Raw genomic sequence first — 17,959 nt, 5'->3', positions numbered from 1 at the left:
TTTCATAACTATCTTAATTTATGTTCTGAAGATGAAAGGAGGTCTGATAGGTTTGGAACATTAGGTTTCTGCATTTCTGCTGTTCCTTCAGCGCCATCTGCTGTCAATGTGAACTTTCATTGAAACATTTCAGGCCACTAGAGATTTGGCATGAGCCACTTTAAAGTTTTGAGTGTACTTTAGTTCTGTTCAGGCAGGGATCTTGCAATGCAGTGTCTTCATGCACTTGTGGGCAGTAGGGCTGAAACAAATTAATGCAGAATTGATTCATTGACTGATTCTGAGATCTTCTGAATGCATTGTGATTCTCTCTGGAATCGATTTTGAGATTACCTTTTAACAGCAAGATGGCGCTCTAATCTATTTTTATCCGCACACCTCAAATACTCATGAATAGGAGTGCTGAAGAGCGCTTGCGCATTCGGCCTTTACAGTCCTGTAACTTCACTTCGGCTCAGAATGATTTTATGACATGAGATTTGTAAACAGCCCACTGTGAATACCCTTGTAATTTGCTTCAAACTCTTCAAATTTTATGACTATTTGAGGTTCAAGTGTGTAAGGATTTGGAAACAAGCAGAGTACGGCTGTTTCTAAAGCATGCAGTGCCATCTGCGGTTCAAAACTAAGCTCAGAACCGACTTTAGAAGGAATTGTGATGCATTCAGAAAATCTCAGAATCAATGCAGAACCATTTCTTGATTTGCGATGCATCAATATACTTTTCCAGCCCTAGCGGGCAGCACTACAGCATTCAAAAAACACATTGAGCAAATCAGATGAGAGCTACTGAGAACATGCTACAAACAAATCTACTCCTTTACCATCATTTTCAAGCAGAAAATCAACAAGAACATCCGAGTTGACAAACAAGAAGCTGCTTGTTTAGAAGTCATATTTATTGTAAAAAGTTCCAGACATTAGCCAGTTAACAGACACTGATGCTAAACATGTGCCGGGATCACAGTGCATTCAAGGCAAATACATTGAGCAACTTATAGAGCGCATTAAACCGCTGAACAACAGAATTTGGATCAGCTAATGAATATGTAAACAAGAGCAAACCTCACAGAGATCAACAGACGAGCCGCACAAGGCCCAAAGACTGACGGATCCATATGCAGCTCAAAACCTCCTCAGATAAAACAAAACCAAAGTGAAAATACAAATGAAAAGATGTGAAGTGAGATTCATGCAAATCAACTCAAACCTGCTCAGCAAATCAAAACACAGCAGATACACACAGACGTGTCTGAGGAAAAGCGAAGAAACGCATATGATTGAGAAAAGGATCAGTCACACGTCTTATTGAAGCCTGTGAACCACATTCATAGATGTAATGATTGGAAACACGAGTAATAGTTGCAGTATGAGCCTCATGAAAAGCATCAGAACACTCAACAGGTCACATTAATATCTCATAGATATATTAAACACACACATATAAAATGTACATAGACATGATTGATTAGATTATAATTAAAGTGGCAAAGAGACAAACAATCTGATTGATACAACCAGTTATGAAGAGCTCTTCATGTTGAGCTTAAAAGGGTCATTTTTCTCTTAGAAACTAAAAACACAGACTCAGTACATGAGCATTCAGGCTCTAGAAGAGTCCTAAAAGACTACATCAACACTTGGCACTATTAGTGATCTCTCCTACACTCTAGAGCACCAAAAACAAAACCCTGTCTAAAAGTGTTAAAAGCGCTTTAAGATCAGTCCTGGATCAGAAGCACTTCCTGAAGACGATCTGTGGACCGAACTCCTCGTACTCGTCGGCGCTGATCCAGGCGCTGCAGAGGTCGGGCATGTTGGCCAGCACCGCTCCTCCACACCACACCGAGAAATCCCGATCGCTGGGACTGATGACCCGCACGCACTCGCTCAGATCCGCCGGACACATGAGTCTGATCTCCTGCTGGAGGCGTGTGGGGAGGCCTGAGAGCAGCGTGTTCCCACCTGCAGGACAGACACACGTCTCACATACACCAGAGAGAGCAGCACTGCTGATGACTGCACAGCTTTGTGTGAATCTTACCTGAGAGGAGGATGTTTCCCACAAAACTGCGGCGCAGGTCGATGTCTGACTGCAGGATGGATCTGAAGACGTTCTCGTGCATCCCATAATGATCTCGTCCGATCAGCTCCGGCCTGAAGAGGATTTCAGGTGCCCTGTGTGACGATATCAGACAGTCAATCTCCTGACGCAGGCTATATTAAAAGTCTTAGTAAACCACTGCTTGTGAGCTTGTGTGGCCTGTCAGCAAACATCCGAGAATCTGAGTTTAGATAAGTGTACATATTGCTGCATGCTTCTCTCAACAATTAAAATGCACACCAAAATGACTGATTGCCAAGTCAGGACGACTAAGTAAACTACTCTGCAGATAAAAAACTGATGTGTTTTAAACTCTTGATATGGCAACCACAAACACAGAGGATTGTTACCAATGAAAGTGGCAATTTAATTAAAACGATGCATCAAATAACATCTCAGACTCCAGCAGAACTGCGAGGTTGTGGGTTACCGGAAGCGTTCGGTAGCCAACGAGACGATCCGTCCGTCAGGTAGCGTGTAGGGCATCTCTGAGGCGGCATTTCCTGTGCTCTTCAGCTCCGCATCGTAATCCAGCGCCACACAGCAGCAGCTCTCCTTCATCTCACGCACGATCTCCAGCTCCGCAGACGTCCGCATGCACACCCCCTGCTCCAACAGCAGCTGCAACACACCACAATACACTAATTCAGATATAAACATTTGCATAAAACAGAAGACAGTCCTTATCAACTTTAGTATGTTCCTACTATTCTGTTGAACAAACAAGTGACCATGACAACTTGTTTTTGTGACATTTTCAAATGTTAAAAGACAATAATGAATGTGCATATATTTATCAAAACGCTCCTTTCTAGAGTTACTTATCTAGCTGACCAAATTTCTTTCCTGTGGTAAATGTGTTTTTGCACATTAAAAGGCAACAAAAACATTGGGATTTAGTTATAGAATTGACTATTTGAAATCTGAGACTTGGCTTCCAAGTAATAAACACCAGTAATTCATGTGCACCTTCTGGAGCTGCAGGGTGACGTGGGATCCGGCCAGGTCAAAGCGCTGCACAGCGTGAGGCAGACAGTAACCCTCAAACACAGGAACACTGTGACTGACACCGTCACCAGAGTCCAGCACCACACCTAAAAACACACACATAGCACCATATGTGACCCTGGACCACAAAACCAGTCATAAGGTTAAATTTTACAAAACTGAGATATATACATCATATGAAAGCTCAATAAATAAGCTTTCTATTGATGTATGGTTTGTTAGGATAGGACAATATTTGGCCGAGATACATCTATTTGAAAAGCTGAAATCTAAGGGTGCAAAAAAATCAAAATACTGAGAAAATCACCTTTAAAGTTGTCCAAATTAAGTTCTTAGCAATGCATATTACTAATCAAAAATTACATTTTGATAGGTTTACAGAAGGAATTTTACAAAAAAATGTTTATGGAACATGATCTTTACTTAATTTCCTAATGATTTTTGACATAAAAGAAAAATTTATAATTTTGACCCATACAATGTATTTTTGGCTATTGCTACAAATATACCCCAGCGACTTAAGACTGGTTTTGTGCTCCAGGGTCACATATTACATCCAATCCCACAAAGTGTCCTCATAATTAGAGAAACACCAACATTTAGGCCAATGATTAAAAAAAAGTCAGATATCACTAAAGTGGGTGAAAAAAATTGGAGTAGCACTCATGTGAAATTATCCCATTTAATTACTCTTTTGCAATTACAATGTTATAATTTACTCAGCCTCATATTGGTCCAATCTTTGTCTGATATATTTTTCTTCTGTTAAGCACAAAAGATATTTTGAAGAATGTGGGTAACCAAACAGTTGCTGGTATCCCCTTCAAAAATGGAAGTCAATGGTTTCCACCAACTGTTTGGTTACACACATTCTTCACAACATCTTTTGTGTTAGACAGAAGAAAGTCACAGGTTTGGAACAATTGGAGGGCTTTTGTATAAACATGACTCTACAAGGAGAAATCCAAACAGGCTCCAGACAAATAGTAGTAACAGTGTAGGTGGAACTGACTTACCGGTGGTTCGTCCCGAAGCGTAGAGCGCCAGAACAGCCTGCACCGCCACAAACGTGAGCGGAACACTGAAGGCCTCAAACATCAGCTCCACCATGCGCTGGCGGTTCTGCAGCGGGTTCATGGCAGCTTCGGTCAGCAGCACCGGATGATCCTCAGGAGACACACACAGCTGCTGGAACGCATGACGCCAGATCTACAACACACAGCAAGAACATCACAACTAAAAAAAAAGCTCCATTACAAAACACTCAAGTGAAACTGTTTGTTTGGTGGAGGGCATGGCTTTTCTTGTGCTTTTGTTTTTACTGTGAAACATACAGAAACATTCACAGCCTACTTTGTTTCATTCAGTAACAATGTTTGTAGAAACACCAGGAACCGGTTGCATAACAAGCTTAGGCTAGTGTTACAAGTTAGTCATTTAACTTAAGATTGGTCACAAGTCTGTTACATAAAAACACATTTTTCAGATTGTTAGCATTAAAAACTAAGACTTGCTACCTCATGGTAACTGCTAGTTATTGAGAGCATCCCTGATGAACTGATCAGGATTTCTGCTTCTCAAGATTGAAGGATAATCGTCTGTGATATGCCTGATAGTTATTTATCCTTTAATTGGTCATTTTTGTTATGCACTGGTAATGGGCCACCACAAGCACTCATGGTTACAATTAACCTTTCAACATTGAGAAGTGTTATTTGAATGCATGAAGTTATGAAATTTATAAGAACAAGAATCTTTTTACTGATTACCAGTATTAACCCCACTGGAATGAACAATTTACGTTCCTTTTCATTTATAACTCATGATTGCTCAAGTCTACATTTATGAAACCCGCATGTTTATTCTTAAAACCTAAATATTACTCTGAAAAGTTCTCAAATAAATTGTTTCAGTGACATGAATTTTCACTTTCATATGAAAAAGTGATACATTTTTCACGGTTGCAATTTCGGGAGTCCTGAAATATTAGCAAAGTTGTTCCTTTACCAAAAACACGTTTTTTCCTCTTCAATCCCTCTGGGACAAAATGCACTCAAATGTGTTACGTTGGTTAAGGAAAACTGTCAGATAACCGACAAGACTGAAGGATTTTGCCTGCTTTCATAGTATTAATATCTAAAACCTAAAATACTCTGTCTGCCTGTTTAGGCGTAGTGAACTTTCTAGGAAGACCATTCCCATACAAGTAGCTTTGATTGTCTTAAAGTGCACGCTCGCAGAACTCACCATCTCCATCTCATCCCAGTTGCTAACAATGCCATTTCTGATGGGATATTTCAGGGTTAGCACTCCTCTCATGTGCTGCGCATCATGCCCAACATACAGCTCTCTGTCCAAGCTTCCATTCATTACTTCCTGCAATACAAGAGCATCACCTTTAGTCCAGACCAACAGAAGCACTGAGGCATTGAGGGATTGTGACATTATAAACCATAAAGCACTTCAGATTTGCAACATTTTATCCATTTATATTTATCCATGCATACAGTACACTCCGGTAAAGCAGGAGAAAGGGTTTGCCTCATATTTGGGACGCCCTATGACTGTGGGGAACACCGTAGTTGGAAGGTCCTGGTCTGCAAATCCAGCCTTCATCAGACCAGAGCCTGTGTCCAGCACGATGGGCGTCTTATAATCACTCATCTAATTCACAACAGAAAACAAACAAACATCTGTCTGGAAAAGACACTCACATAATACACACTCTATGGTAAACAAAACTACAACGACAACTAGGAGTGACGATATTGACAAGTTATATTTCAATATTTCATGGGGTTTTGACCATCATTAGACTTTTTATAAGATATTTTACTGATTGTTTTCGCAACACTTGGACTATACATAACATATACCCCTCTTTACCCCTAGAGCAGAGTGTTTAAGTAGTGTGGTCTGCACCTGTCTGGTGGATGTGTGGAGCTGCAGCTGGTTGAGTGTAGATCTGCTGGCTGCTCTCATGGATCCTCCGTCATAGATCCCATCATAGGCCACACACGGCCCAGTCACCACCGCAGATCTGGAGTTGTCATGAGTCTCAGTGGCGGCTGTGGAGGAACAGTTCTTTGGCGTCTGTTCACTGCACACCACCGCGGTGTTGTTGTTATTGTTCTGCATGAGCTTTGAGGCACAGGTGGAATCAGGGTTGTCAGTCATTCCTTCAGAGTCTGATGGACGCCTCTCTTCTTGATTACGAACACAATCATTCCGAATCACCCTGCGTGGTGCCGGCACTGGAGCGATTGAGACGCCTCCAGGATCAAACGCACCTTGTACATCACCGATCTCCTGAGTCGAATACACTTCACCTATCTTCAGCTCTACTTGATCCACTGCTGGATCTCCAGCGTCTGTACCGTCGCAGGAAGACGCTTCATTCTCTGAATGCTCAGCATGAACACTTGTGCTGGCCAGGTGTGATGGGACTTCACTGGAGTACATAGCTTCTAGTTTCTCATTCTCAGACAAATTGCTCACTGCAACAGTCTCCCCAAGACAAGACTGAATGTCCTGAAGGGATTCAGAGTCAGGAGCTGCAGGACATCCGAGGCTCGTGGTAGAAACGGGCTGGCTTTTTGAACTCGCAGTCAAACTAGAGTCTGTGAGCTCAGCATCTTCAGCTTGATTTGAACTGGCGCACTTTTCAATGTCAGAAGTGTTCTTAGTGTCTGTATGGTGAGCTTTGTCTAAGTCTGAAAGTGATTCAGGACTCTGCTGCTGGAGGCTACACTTCCTCAATAACTCATCGTCTAGATCTTTCAGTTTTGAGTTCCTCTCCATGACTGAACACTTCACAACTCTGCGGCCTTTGCTTGTCCTCTTCTTCGCCTTGCCTGCCTTCTCCATGTCTCTGCTCAGGCTTCTCTCCATCTTCTCTACTTCCTGTTTCTCCTTCTCCAGCTCTTGCAGGAACATCCTCCTTTCCCTGCAGGAGCTGCGAGTGGTGATGGGATTCAGCGTTGTCTCCTCTGAATCAAGACCGTTAGTCCTGGTGCAGCGCAGCGTCTCGAGTTTCAAGTGCTCTTCCATAATTTGCTCCTCAAGAACTTGAATGTCTCTAAGATCTTGAAGGATCCCACTTCGGTGTACCGCAGTACATCTAGTGTCCAGCTGCACAGGCTCTTCACATGTGGATGGACTTTTATTGGATAATACCAAAGCGTCAGAGTAGTCTTCACTAATCTTACTAGATTTCAGAGTCTCAGAGTCTAGGGAAGCAAGGTCACTCTGAATGACATCGTCCAATCCAATCACACCAGATTCAGCCAGCTCACTTGGGGACATCTGGAAGGAAAAGACAAGGCCTATTTCAATATTGTAGTTGCTCACACAAAAGGTGCACACCAGTAATTTAAGGCACATTTATAAAAAATTACTTTAATGTCCTAATTGAACTATGGCCTAATCCTGGTTTAGGCTAAAACCAGTCTATGAAACCCAGCCAAGGTGTTTAGGCAGATTAAGACTCACCATACTCTGCTCAGTCCATAAGGGCCAGTGTTTGTGCAAGTCCTCTGACATCAACAGTTCATCCAGCACCACTTCCTGTGCAAGCACATTCTCTTCCTCCTGAAAAGTGATTTAGAGTATATTAGGGGTATAAATATCTCAGACAGACTTGGAGGTTTTTTGCATCTTAAGTCTTTATACGATTATGCATTACATGATACACAAATGCAACATAACAGAAGAGATGCAGAAGACACACCTGTAGTATCTCAGCTGCCCTGTCTAAAGTCTCCTCCACCTCTTTCAGCTCTTGTTGTTCTATCTGAACCCAGTCACCCAGAGACATATCCAACCTAACCAATAGAGAAGAACACAAACCCTTAGAAGAAACACCACACATCTGGAACATCCAGCAGATGCAGGCCATAGACATCTAACTCAGTGCTTGTGCTTACTCTGTGTAAATGAAGGAAGAGTTCAGCCAAAAATGAAAGTTTACCCACAGGCCATCTAAGATGTAGAGTTGTTTCTTTATAAGATATGGAGAAATGTAGCATTGCATCACTTGCTCACCAATAGATCCTCTGCAATGAAGGGGTGCCATCAGAATGAGAGCCCAAACTGCTGATAAATACGATAATCCACACCACTCCAGTCCATCAGTTAACATCTTAATCTTACAAAAGTTGTGCAAGCAAGCAAGAAAGAAATCATTCATGATTTTAACTTCAAGCTTTCACTTCTGGCTAAAATATTAGTCCATAATGCTTCCTCCAGTGAAAAAGTCCATCTCCTGTTGTATCACATCAAAATCCAGCCACATATTAGTTAAGAGCTGTTAAAAATGTCTTGATTAATTTGTTTCATCTTTTGTCCTTTTTTTTGTGGATTACTTGTGGATTGTGATGCTTTTATCAGCAGTTTGGGCTCTCATTCTGACGGCGTCCATTCACTGCAAAGGATCCATTGGTGAGCAAGTGTTGTAATGCTACATTTCTCCAAATCTGTTACCATTTATAAAAAAAAAAAAAAAAAGGGGTCTAACCGTTCGTAAGAGTCCCGTCTGAGGTTGTGAAGATCAAACGTGTCCCAGAGAAGAGAAGGATCTCCATCTACTGTACTGCTGGGCTTGTCCTCATCTGTTAAGGTACTGGAAAGAACATTACCCATTGGATTTAGCTCCAACTCCTCAAAGCTTTCCTGATTCCGGTGCTGTTGGCTGAGAGCAGATCCCAGGTTACCCTTCTGTGCAGGCCGATTTTGTGCCTGGTCCGAGCATTCAGAGAGGCTGGGGCTCCTCAGGTCCCTCCGCGGATTGGAAGAGTTGGGCGTAATGGTGACCGTATAAGAGCTCTCCAAATCATCGATAGGAAGGCTGAGCCAAGGATTCTTGGGTAGCGTTGCAGAGCGCTTCACCATGATCTCAAGGTTCAGAGAGTCAGAGGTTATTTTGGGAACGATCTGAATACTGGCACGAGTGGCATCCCTCCTTAAACTAAACCCTAGCTCCTCACGCTGGTCTTCAGAATCAGACACGCTCCCTATGTTCTCCTCGTGAATCTGTCCATGAAGAGGTTTTGACTTGAAAGCGGTGTCTCCAGAGTCTCCATTTACTAGAATCCTAGGGAGAAGCTCTCTTCTACTCCTGCTATCCAAGTGACTGCTTCCTGCTCCATCAAAACCAGAGTCAAATGAGCTGAGAGATGGAGGTTTGCCTGCAGCTGATCCCAAAGCTGATGAGACCTGTTGATGACAGTCGCCTACAGAAGGCCACTTGGCTAAATCACACAAGCTCTCACACTGAGAAACCGCATGAGTGGCCGAGTCCGGAGGCAGATTGCAGGTAATGCGCTCATCCTCAGGGGAAGTGATGTCTGAGGTCTTGTGGTGACCCTTGAGATACTCGTACTGCCACTGGAGGGCAAGCTGGAGGTCATGAAGGGGGACTGCACCAGGAGAGGTCAAGAGTCTCCTCAGAGTCATGCATCTGTGGATGGTAATGAACACTTGTTCAAACAGAAGCTCCATAAAGCACAAGTCTGGGATTTTACCATAAAGGATGCATTTCTTAAAGGAGAAATTCACATCCAGAACAAAGATTTATAGATAATGTACTCACCCCCTTGTCATCCAAGATGATCATGTCTTTCTTCAGTCGTAAAGATTACGTTTGAGGAAAACATTTCAGGATTATGTGCCATATAGTGGACTTCTGTGCTGTCCAGAGTTTGAATTCCAAAATGCGGTTGAAATGTGGCTTAAAACTATCCCAAAAGTGTTTGTAAACGATCCCAGCAGAGGAAGGGTAATATCTAGTGAATCGATCGGTATTTCTTTATTTTTTTTAAATTACAACTTATATACACTAACTTCAAACACTCACTTTTTTTCCGGTTCAAGAAAGTAAGGGTATCAGAAAAACTTCCATAGTAGATAGTTTATAACCAAATTTGGGATCATTTGAAGCTGCATTTAAACTGCATTTTGGAAGTTCAAACTCAGGACATCATAGATGTCCACTATATGAAAAAAAATAAAAAACACAATCTTTACGACTGAGGAAAGAAAAGCATGGGTGAGTACATTTATCTGTACATTTTTGTTGAACTTCTTTACTACACTTGCATGGCATTTCTAAACGAACCAAAAGACCTTTATAACTTTTATAGTGATCAACAGAAACTCCAAAAGGTTGATATAAATTAGACCGATTAATCTGACACTTTGACACATAAGTGGCCCTCAGCTTTCTCTATATGTACCTGTGAGACAGCTGTGTGCCAGTATGCCGAAGATGTGGGTCTGTTATAACATTAGAGAGATGCGCCAGTTTCACCAGCTCCTGCACCTCTGGGCAGGGGTTTCTCCTGAGGAAGGTCTCGACTCCTCGTCGGCAACTCGACAGGCCAGATCGCAGGTCAGGGGAACTGCTCATCTCACAATGTCCACTCCACAGCAGCTCCTGCAGGAGGCTCTCACGAAGCACGAGGCTGTACCAGTTCTTACACTATTGAGAATCAAAACAACTCGTTACACATTTGATTTTGAACTCATTGTTGACCCATAAAAAGATCCTTGTCAAATGACACAGTTCATCTCTCTAATATGATGAGTTTCTACCAAATTAATCTACACCAAATTGTTGTACATTACTGACACAGGACCCCGCACCCATGTACCAAGCACACATACTCGGTTGCGGATGTGATGGAAGTCAGACACTATCCTCAGAGTCTGATACAGGTGTTGAACAGCAGAGCAGAGGTTCTCCTTTAATCTGGACAAATCCTCCACCCACGGCTCCGTAGGCTTCCTCTCACTTAATGGGACAGTCTCGGCTAATGTGTGGATGACGTCCTCAGCACGACGAACCAGTGCCTGTTCACAAGATATTAGGTCATACAGAAATTCTGCCAGGCATGTGAATGTGACGCAGTTTCACGCTCAAACAGTCACTGGAAAAATGTTGCATTTATACAGGTCAATACAATGTGGCCTTTCTTGTCATTAAACACATCAGATATTGACCACATGAATCAATCATAAGTACTTATTCAACAGCCTGATAAAAACAGGACAAGATGACATGAGCCAAATGAGTCTTTTTTGTGAATTGGGCCAAAGGCATTTGAATAGGTGATATCAGACTTAACCCTAAAGTATACTTGTTTTAAGGCAAACACTAAAAGCTGCATGTTTAGTTGCGCACACACACCAAGTATACTCCATTTGATAGGCTCAGCATGCATGATCATAAAATGTAAAACAGCCTGTGTTGACACCTAGCGGACAAACTAATTAGAACCAAAAAAAAAAAAGTGCATGTTCACTTGGCTCAATAATTGTATAGACATTTAGAAACATCTGATTGAGCGTGTACAGAATGCATGTACTATGCTGAAGATGTGTGTATTGTACGCATACCCTAACGTATGTGTAAAAACTGAAGTACACTTTGGTTTAACGGTCTTAACAGGATGGTTACGCACCATTGCGTGGGTGTATATTGAAGTCTCAAACTCTAGCCGTAGCTCTTCGGCCCTGTGGGCGTCTTTAGCCACATCAGTTCTGTAAGGCTGAACCTTCTCCCTGTGTAACGCAACCATCTGCTCCTGTATCTGAAATAAGAGCAGGAGCTGGCATGAAATAAACCTCAAAATAATTACTAAAACACAGCACTCAAGACTAGTGACAAGCATTGGAATTCAGCCCAGAATTCTCTGTATTATAAATGTATCAAACAGCACTGACATTGAAATTAGTGTAGTAACTTTTGGTTTTCCGAGTGTGCAAAACCTTTTTAAAGAGAAAGTCAAGCACTTTTAATGACTTTCAAATACTTCATTTTAGAGCTTTAAAATTATGGAAATGTTTAAAATGTTATTTTTGGATATAGGAGGACCAAAATATACTATAAAATGACCACTATAACCAGTGGATGGAAGCAGAGGAGCACTTATGGATTTATTAGTTTCCACTTTTTTTGTTTTAAATTTCATCGTTACAAAGTTACCATTATTTAGGTATCAAATCCTCAAGAAATCAAATTGTGTCAGTGTTTTGCACTTGTATAAAGAAAGAAAGTGTCACAAAAGTGCCTTCAAAAACAAAACTTGCCCTCAATTTGGGACTAAATCACACATAAAGAGTGCTTCTTTAACTAGTATAATACTACAAAAGAATGGCATTTTTAGTAAGAGTAGAATACATACATTTTCCATGTAAAAACGACATTTTGCATGCTTCCCAAAACAAACTGTGCTTTACAGTCAAATGTGTATTACCAAGAAATAATTGTGCAATATTTTTCATAACCACACTTACTGCAAAATTTAATTTATCTTTATTTTACCACCATCACAGCCCTACTCTGAATTAAAATGTTAAAATGTTACCTACCTGCTGAGCCTCTCTCTGCAGATGGAGGACCTGCAGCTGGATGTGGGCTTTGGAAAAGGCCTGCTGCCACAGCAACTCCACTTTCTCCACCGCTGCGGTTATCCTGACAAAAAGAGAAATGCATTCATACATGGAGAGGGTATTTATCCATCCTCATGAAGACGTTCATACCGGTTGTAGTTGTGGAGCATCTCTAGCGCGGTGTGCGTGTAGAGGAGGGTTCCAGCCATAGCATGAAAACAGGGCTCATTCTCAGGGAAACGCAGTTTCTCCAATAAACCCTCACACTGCTTCAACAAGTCATCCAAACCAAGATCCCTAAACACACACACACACACACACACACACACACACACAAGTTACAAATAGACACAGATATCTATGGCACATGTTAGACATGGATTTCTATACAGAGAGCCAATATGATATAACACTATAAAGTGTCAAATGACAGATTTTATCTGTGCAAGAAACTAATAGAAACAGCATGGTGTTCAAGTATTATTTCTTATGTAAAACAAACCTACTGTACCAGATTTCACCACTGTTCTACAGCAAAGAAAGGCTTAAGCCTGTGGCATTGTATGTTTTTTCATCCCATACATTAATGCGCTCTGTTGGTCAATAGTCCAAATACACACAAACCATGTTTGTAAGCAGCTACAAAATCTGCATCATTTACTCAATTTATGACAAATGAAAGCACTTTTTAAAGACTGTAATGTCTGGAGCGGTGTTCAAAACAGTTTTCACTCACTCTCCTCATATGTGATGCGATCTGGGAAAACCAGTCAGACGTCGTGTTGGGACACTTTTAGGAAATTTGAAATATAGGTTGAATGTAAATAAATTAGATCATTAAATTATTATTCTATACCACCTTGTATATCTATGAAAATATCTTGCCAAAATCACTTGTTTAGTATGGAAAGGCGACGTGCATCAATGCACATTCCCTGCTAGTCCTTGTAAAGTATGGCATGCAAAGTTTTATTTTATTAATATCGTGAGATGGCGGAGCACAAAAACACAGTCTGAAGTACTGTAGCTGATTTTACTCATTTCATTCCGTTCAATCCTGATGTCAGTGTGCCAATCAAGGTTTTAATGACGCTTTTACATCCAGATATGAAGAATCGGACGTTGAAGTTACTAAAGAGGAGTCCGATGACAGTCTGTCATATGAAAAGGTGCGTGAACAGTTGCGCTGTGCTCACTTTCCTAAACAAACTACAAGGCACACCATTCATGCTATGTTAACGTACAAGGGGTGATCAAAAGTTCAGAGACTACGCCCATGAAAGTAAAACCAGTTTCTCAAAATCCATTCCTGAAATTTATAGCCATCAGCCAATTTAAAATAGCCATAACTTGTTACTTTCAAGCTATGGACAATTTAAAAAAGAAAAAAAAAAGTTTTGGAAAGGGCTTGAACCCAGATGTCATATGGTATCAAAACCTAAAAATTAACATTAACATTTCACCATGTGTTGGGTTTTCCTAGATCGCAGCACTTATAGTGAACCATAATAATGACTAAGAACCAGGGATGCACCGAAATGAAAATTCTTGGCCTTTTATTTTGGCAGAAATCCACAAGACCACCTCAGTACTACTTCTTGCTGACAGCAGCAGATGTATGATTCCAATTACGCCGTTTCTCCTCACGCTTTGGACTTTGAACCCTTTGCACAAGCTCGTGCAGCGCATTAGATATATAACTTTCTGTAGTTTATTTACTAATGGTTTAAGGCCATTTGGTGATTTCAGTCATCGTACAATAACCAGCAACAATGAGCCCTTTCTCTTCTCATGAAGACATGCGATGCACTTCTAAACAGTCTCTCGCTGTTGGTGCTTGGAATGATTTTTGCACCTTTCTCTGACAGTTTTAAATGCTTCCACACCGACCACGTTTGCTGCAATAGTGCGCGCCTCTATTTGATCACGTCATGTCATTGTTCGGTGCAATTTATTCAGCCTTTTTATTCATTTAGATATTGTCAAACATTCGGTGCATCCCTACTAAAAACTGAAAAAAGTCAGTGGTTTTGGACACAGTAGAGAACGAACACGTCAAAGCATCTGGTGCTCATGACATTTGTGGGAGAAAAAAAAATAAAAAATCCCCCCCCCCCCCTTTTATCTGTCATATGAATTTAAATAAAAGGCACCATTATTGTTGGCACTTGATTTGTTCACTTCATCACATCTGACCACTACATGACAGGGTTACAGACAGCCCTACACATTTGGTTTGAGAGCCAAATCGGATTTGTGTGCAGTAAATCCCAGTAAGATTAGTGAACGGTATGTGCTGGAGAGTTATGACATCCACCTCAACCACTCACTTGAAAAAAAAATAAAAAATAAAAAAAAAATAAACACTGCACCTCCTGAGCTGCTGGAAGCGTGCCTCGTTCACATAGCAAAACTCCTGCAGCTGCTCCAAATCTGTAGGGATGGGACGTTTCGAGAGTGACTGTAGAGTCGAGATGCAGGACGGCAGTCTGTTCACCACCAATAGAAACTCCTGCACAAATCCATCAATCTCCTGCACAAACCAGAAGACGAGACTGTCACAGATTAAGATACAAAACCAGATTCACCTCCTTAACAGAATCATCTCCAGTTACCTTTAAAAGTTTTACTATGGTACCAAAAGAAACATGCCCCATCACTCTTAACCAGAGGAGCACACCTTTACCAAAGCCTACATTCAAACCCTGAGCGGATACTGGATGGCGATGACGAGCATGCCGTAGTCTGTGTGCGACCCTTTCACATGCTAATGACCCTGAGATGATTGTCCTCTGAAGCTTCTCCAGGACGACACACAATAGAGACGATGTGCTCATGAATGCACTCACTAATGAAACACACATCTGAGTCAGTGCACAACACACACACACACATGCTAAACACAACCGCCTACAGTGAGCTGTTGAAGCTGTGAGGATCTGGGAGATGTTGCAGTTACAAAAAAAAAAAAAGAAAAAAAAAAAAGCGTGGAGTACGTCAACTGTTATCTAAGGCCATCAGGGCTGATCATGAGACTCTGCTGCGGCATGACTGATCCATTCTGCTGCTGACGGAGCCAGAGAATCAAACACAAACACACTGCTCAATTATGCAATGTCTGCCCGCTCAGATCTGAATAAATGCTGGAGGGAGGACAGGAACAGGCCATCACATGGATTCAGATATCCCTCTCTCTCACACACACACATTATGGTGGGATATTTTCACTGGAGTCTGTTTTCATAACTGATCCTATAAGAGCATTTGTCCCCTAAACAAATCAGCTTAGTCACACGAACTTTTCTGCATTTAGACACTTTCATAATTTAACACACTTAGCAAATATGCAAAACTCCTACCTTAACAAAGGCCACCCAACTCTTATGACAGTATATGAGGTATCCACCCAAACTGGACGTTAACTGGCTTCTGTCGATGTAGTTGGAAAGCTCAAAAACCTCTTTGAGGAAGATGCGCTGTTCACATGCAAGAAAAGACATGAGTTCAACATTAAAACCAAACCGACCACTGTAATGCAGAAAGAAATACAACTGAAATCAAGGATACTAAATTGATTTCATAATTTGATAAAGAACAGTTCTTATGTTGTAGTCTGAGATTTTGAATATGGTGTTGGACAACAGGCACCGATGTAAACTACAACAAACCCTTTCAATTCCGTATGGCATTAGCTCAAACTATTAGTCAATAGCCATTTACTATATCTACATGCATATTTAAAAACACTTAAACCAAGTTTTAAAAGGTTTTGACCAAGAAACGGTTGCGTTTACACAGCCTTTTAATTTTTTAGTCTCAATATGTAATTGTTTTAATAATGGCAGGTCAAAACTCCTGCTCATGACAGATTCATTCAGATATACTAACAGATATAAGTACTTTTCTAGCAAACTACCCACTTATAAACACTGGATGACTATCCTGAGGTAACATGTTGATCACAAGCTGCATCTTCCCACAGTTAAAGGAACAAGGATTTACAGATAATGTGCTCACCTCCTTGTCAAAGATGTTCATGTCTGTCTTTCTTCAGATGTAAATCATTTGAGGAAACATGTCAGGATTTCCCTCCATATATTGGATATCTATGGTGCCCCAGAGTTTGAACTTCTAAAATGCAGCTTCCGTTGAAGAAGAGTCTTATCGAGCAAAACAATCAGTTATTTTCTATTTAAAAAAAAAATAAAAATTCTCCTTCAACTTCAAAATCCTACATCGCTTCAGAGGTACAAACCCACTGTTTGCAAAGTGAACATGCAAAAGTGGCCAAACACCCTTTTCAAAGACTAGTATTTGAGCTTGAAAAGTATACAAATTGTATATTTTTTGTAAAAAATAACTTATTGTTCCACTAGATAAGACCCTTCTTTCTTGGCTGGGATCATTTAGAGTCCTTTAGAGCTGCATTTTGGAAGTTCAAACTGGCAGGCACCAAAGAAGTCCACTATGTGGAGAGAAATCCTGAAATGTTTCTCAAAAAGCAATTTCTTTATGACTGAAGAAAGACATGAACATCTTGGATGACAAGGCGGTGAGTATATCTGTACATTTTTGTTCTGGAAGTGAACTACTTTTAAAGGTCTGATTGATAGATTAAATGAGACATGATTTATTCTTTAAGTCTTTAAGTCTCATGCAACTAGGGTGCTTATCGTCATTCAAAAGATCAACAATAAATGGAAAAAAATCTATATTTTGACTCAGCGACACAGGGCTTCACTGCAGAAGTGTAGAATGTGAAAGTGAAGATCACAGACTCCTCATTGAGATAACTCACTTTGAAGAGGACGGGTCTGTGCTGCTTGGAGCCACTCGGTGTCAGGAGTTTCCCCAGTTGCTTCTGGACATCTTTCTTCTTTGGCTGAACAATATACACAGAATGGACGATCCTTCTGGAAAACTACACAACACAGGACAGTAGAACAGATGTACTGAAGACCTGAGCACAGCTTTTTCCATTACTGTTTGACTCGTGTTGTGCGTTAACACAGGATTGTAAGCATTCTTTGTCCATGTTGAGGACAACGGCTGCCCACCCGGATCCATTATTAGATAAGAGCGGACATGTGACGACAGCAGGCATGTGATCTCCAGCTCTTGGTCTGCATTCTCTCAAGATTTTAGTCTTTTCGTAAGTGCAAAACAAGTGTTTTACAATGCACAACCATAGAGGAAGAGCTCACCCAACAATCCAGCATTTACTGACTCTTCCATGAAAACAGGAGTCTATAAATCACAATCCATGAAAGCATATGAGAAGCCAATGTCCTAAACAAGGCCCATCTGATTTAAATCTCAAATCCAGTTTACTAAAGAGCCATAGCTCCAAGAACTAATTTGCTCGCATGTTAAGTTTTGGCACACGAAGACGCACTACATCAGGTTTGACGTCAATGAAGGAAACATTGCCGAAGCTCACAAGGTCCACTTACAGTC

General features: G+C 41.1%; 1 protein-coding gene across 1 annotated transcript; it reads right to left on the bottom strand.

Moving 5' to 3' along the window:
• Positions 1-887: 887 nt before the first annotated feature.
• LOC141348762 (uncharacterized) lies at positions 888-17,419 on the bottom strand. The gene is made up of 19 exons (XM_073853039.1): positions 17,301-17,419; positions 15,862-15,978; positions 14,875-15,035; positions 12,653-12,799; positions 12,482-12,584; positions 11,572-11,700; positions 10,775-10,960; positions 10,345-10,589; positions 8,628-9,569; positions 7,842-7,935; positions 7,604-7,702; positions 6,035-7,417; positions 5,654-5,776; positions 5,360-5,488; positions 4,129-4,321; positions 3,074-3,198; positions 2,535-2,725; positions 2,045-2,178; positions 888-1,965 (listed from the first exon to the last, which is right to left on the bottom strand). Exons 4-19 carry the CDS (start codon positions 12,709-12,711, stop codon positions 1,733-1,735), a joined length of 4,368 nt encoding a protein of 1,455 aa, XP_073709140.1. The 5' UTR covers positions 12,712-12,799; positions 14,875-15,035; positions 15,862-15,978; positions 17,301-17,419; the 3' UTR covers positions 888-1,732.
• Positions 17,420-17,959: the final 540 nt, after the last annotated feature.

The sequence above is a fragment of the Garra rufa genome, chromosome 13 (assembly GCF_049309525.1).
Source record: "Garra rufa chromosome 13, GarRuf1.0, whole genome shotgun sequence".
Taxonomy (NCBI): domain Eukaryota; kingdom Metazoa; phylum Chordata; class Actinopteri; order Cypriniformes; family Cyprinidae; genus Garra; species Garra rufa.
The sequence above is the reverse complement of the archived record's forward strand: the minus strand, read 5'-3'. Positions and strand labels throughout refer to the sequence as shown.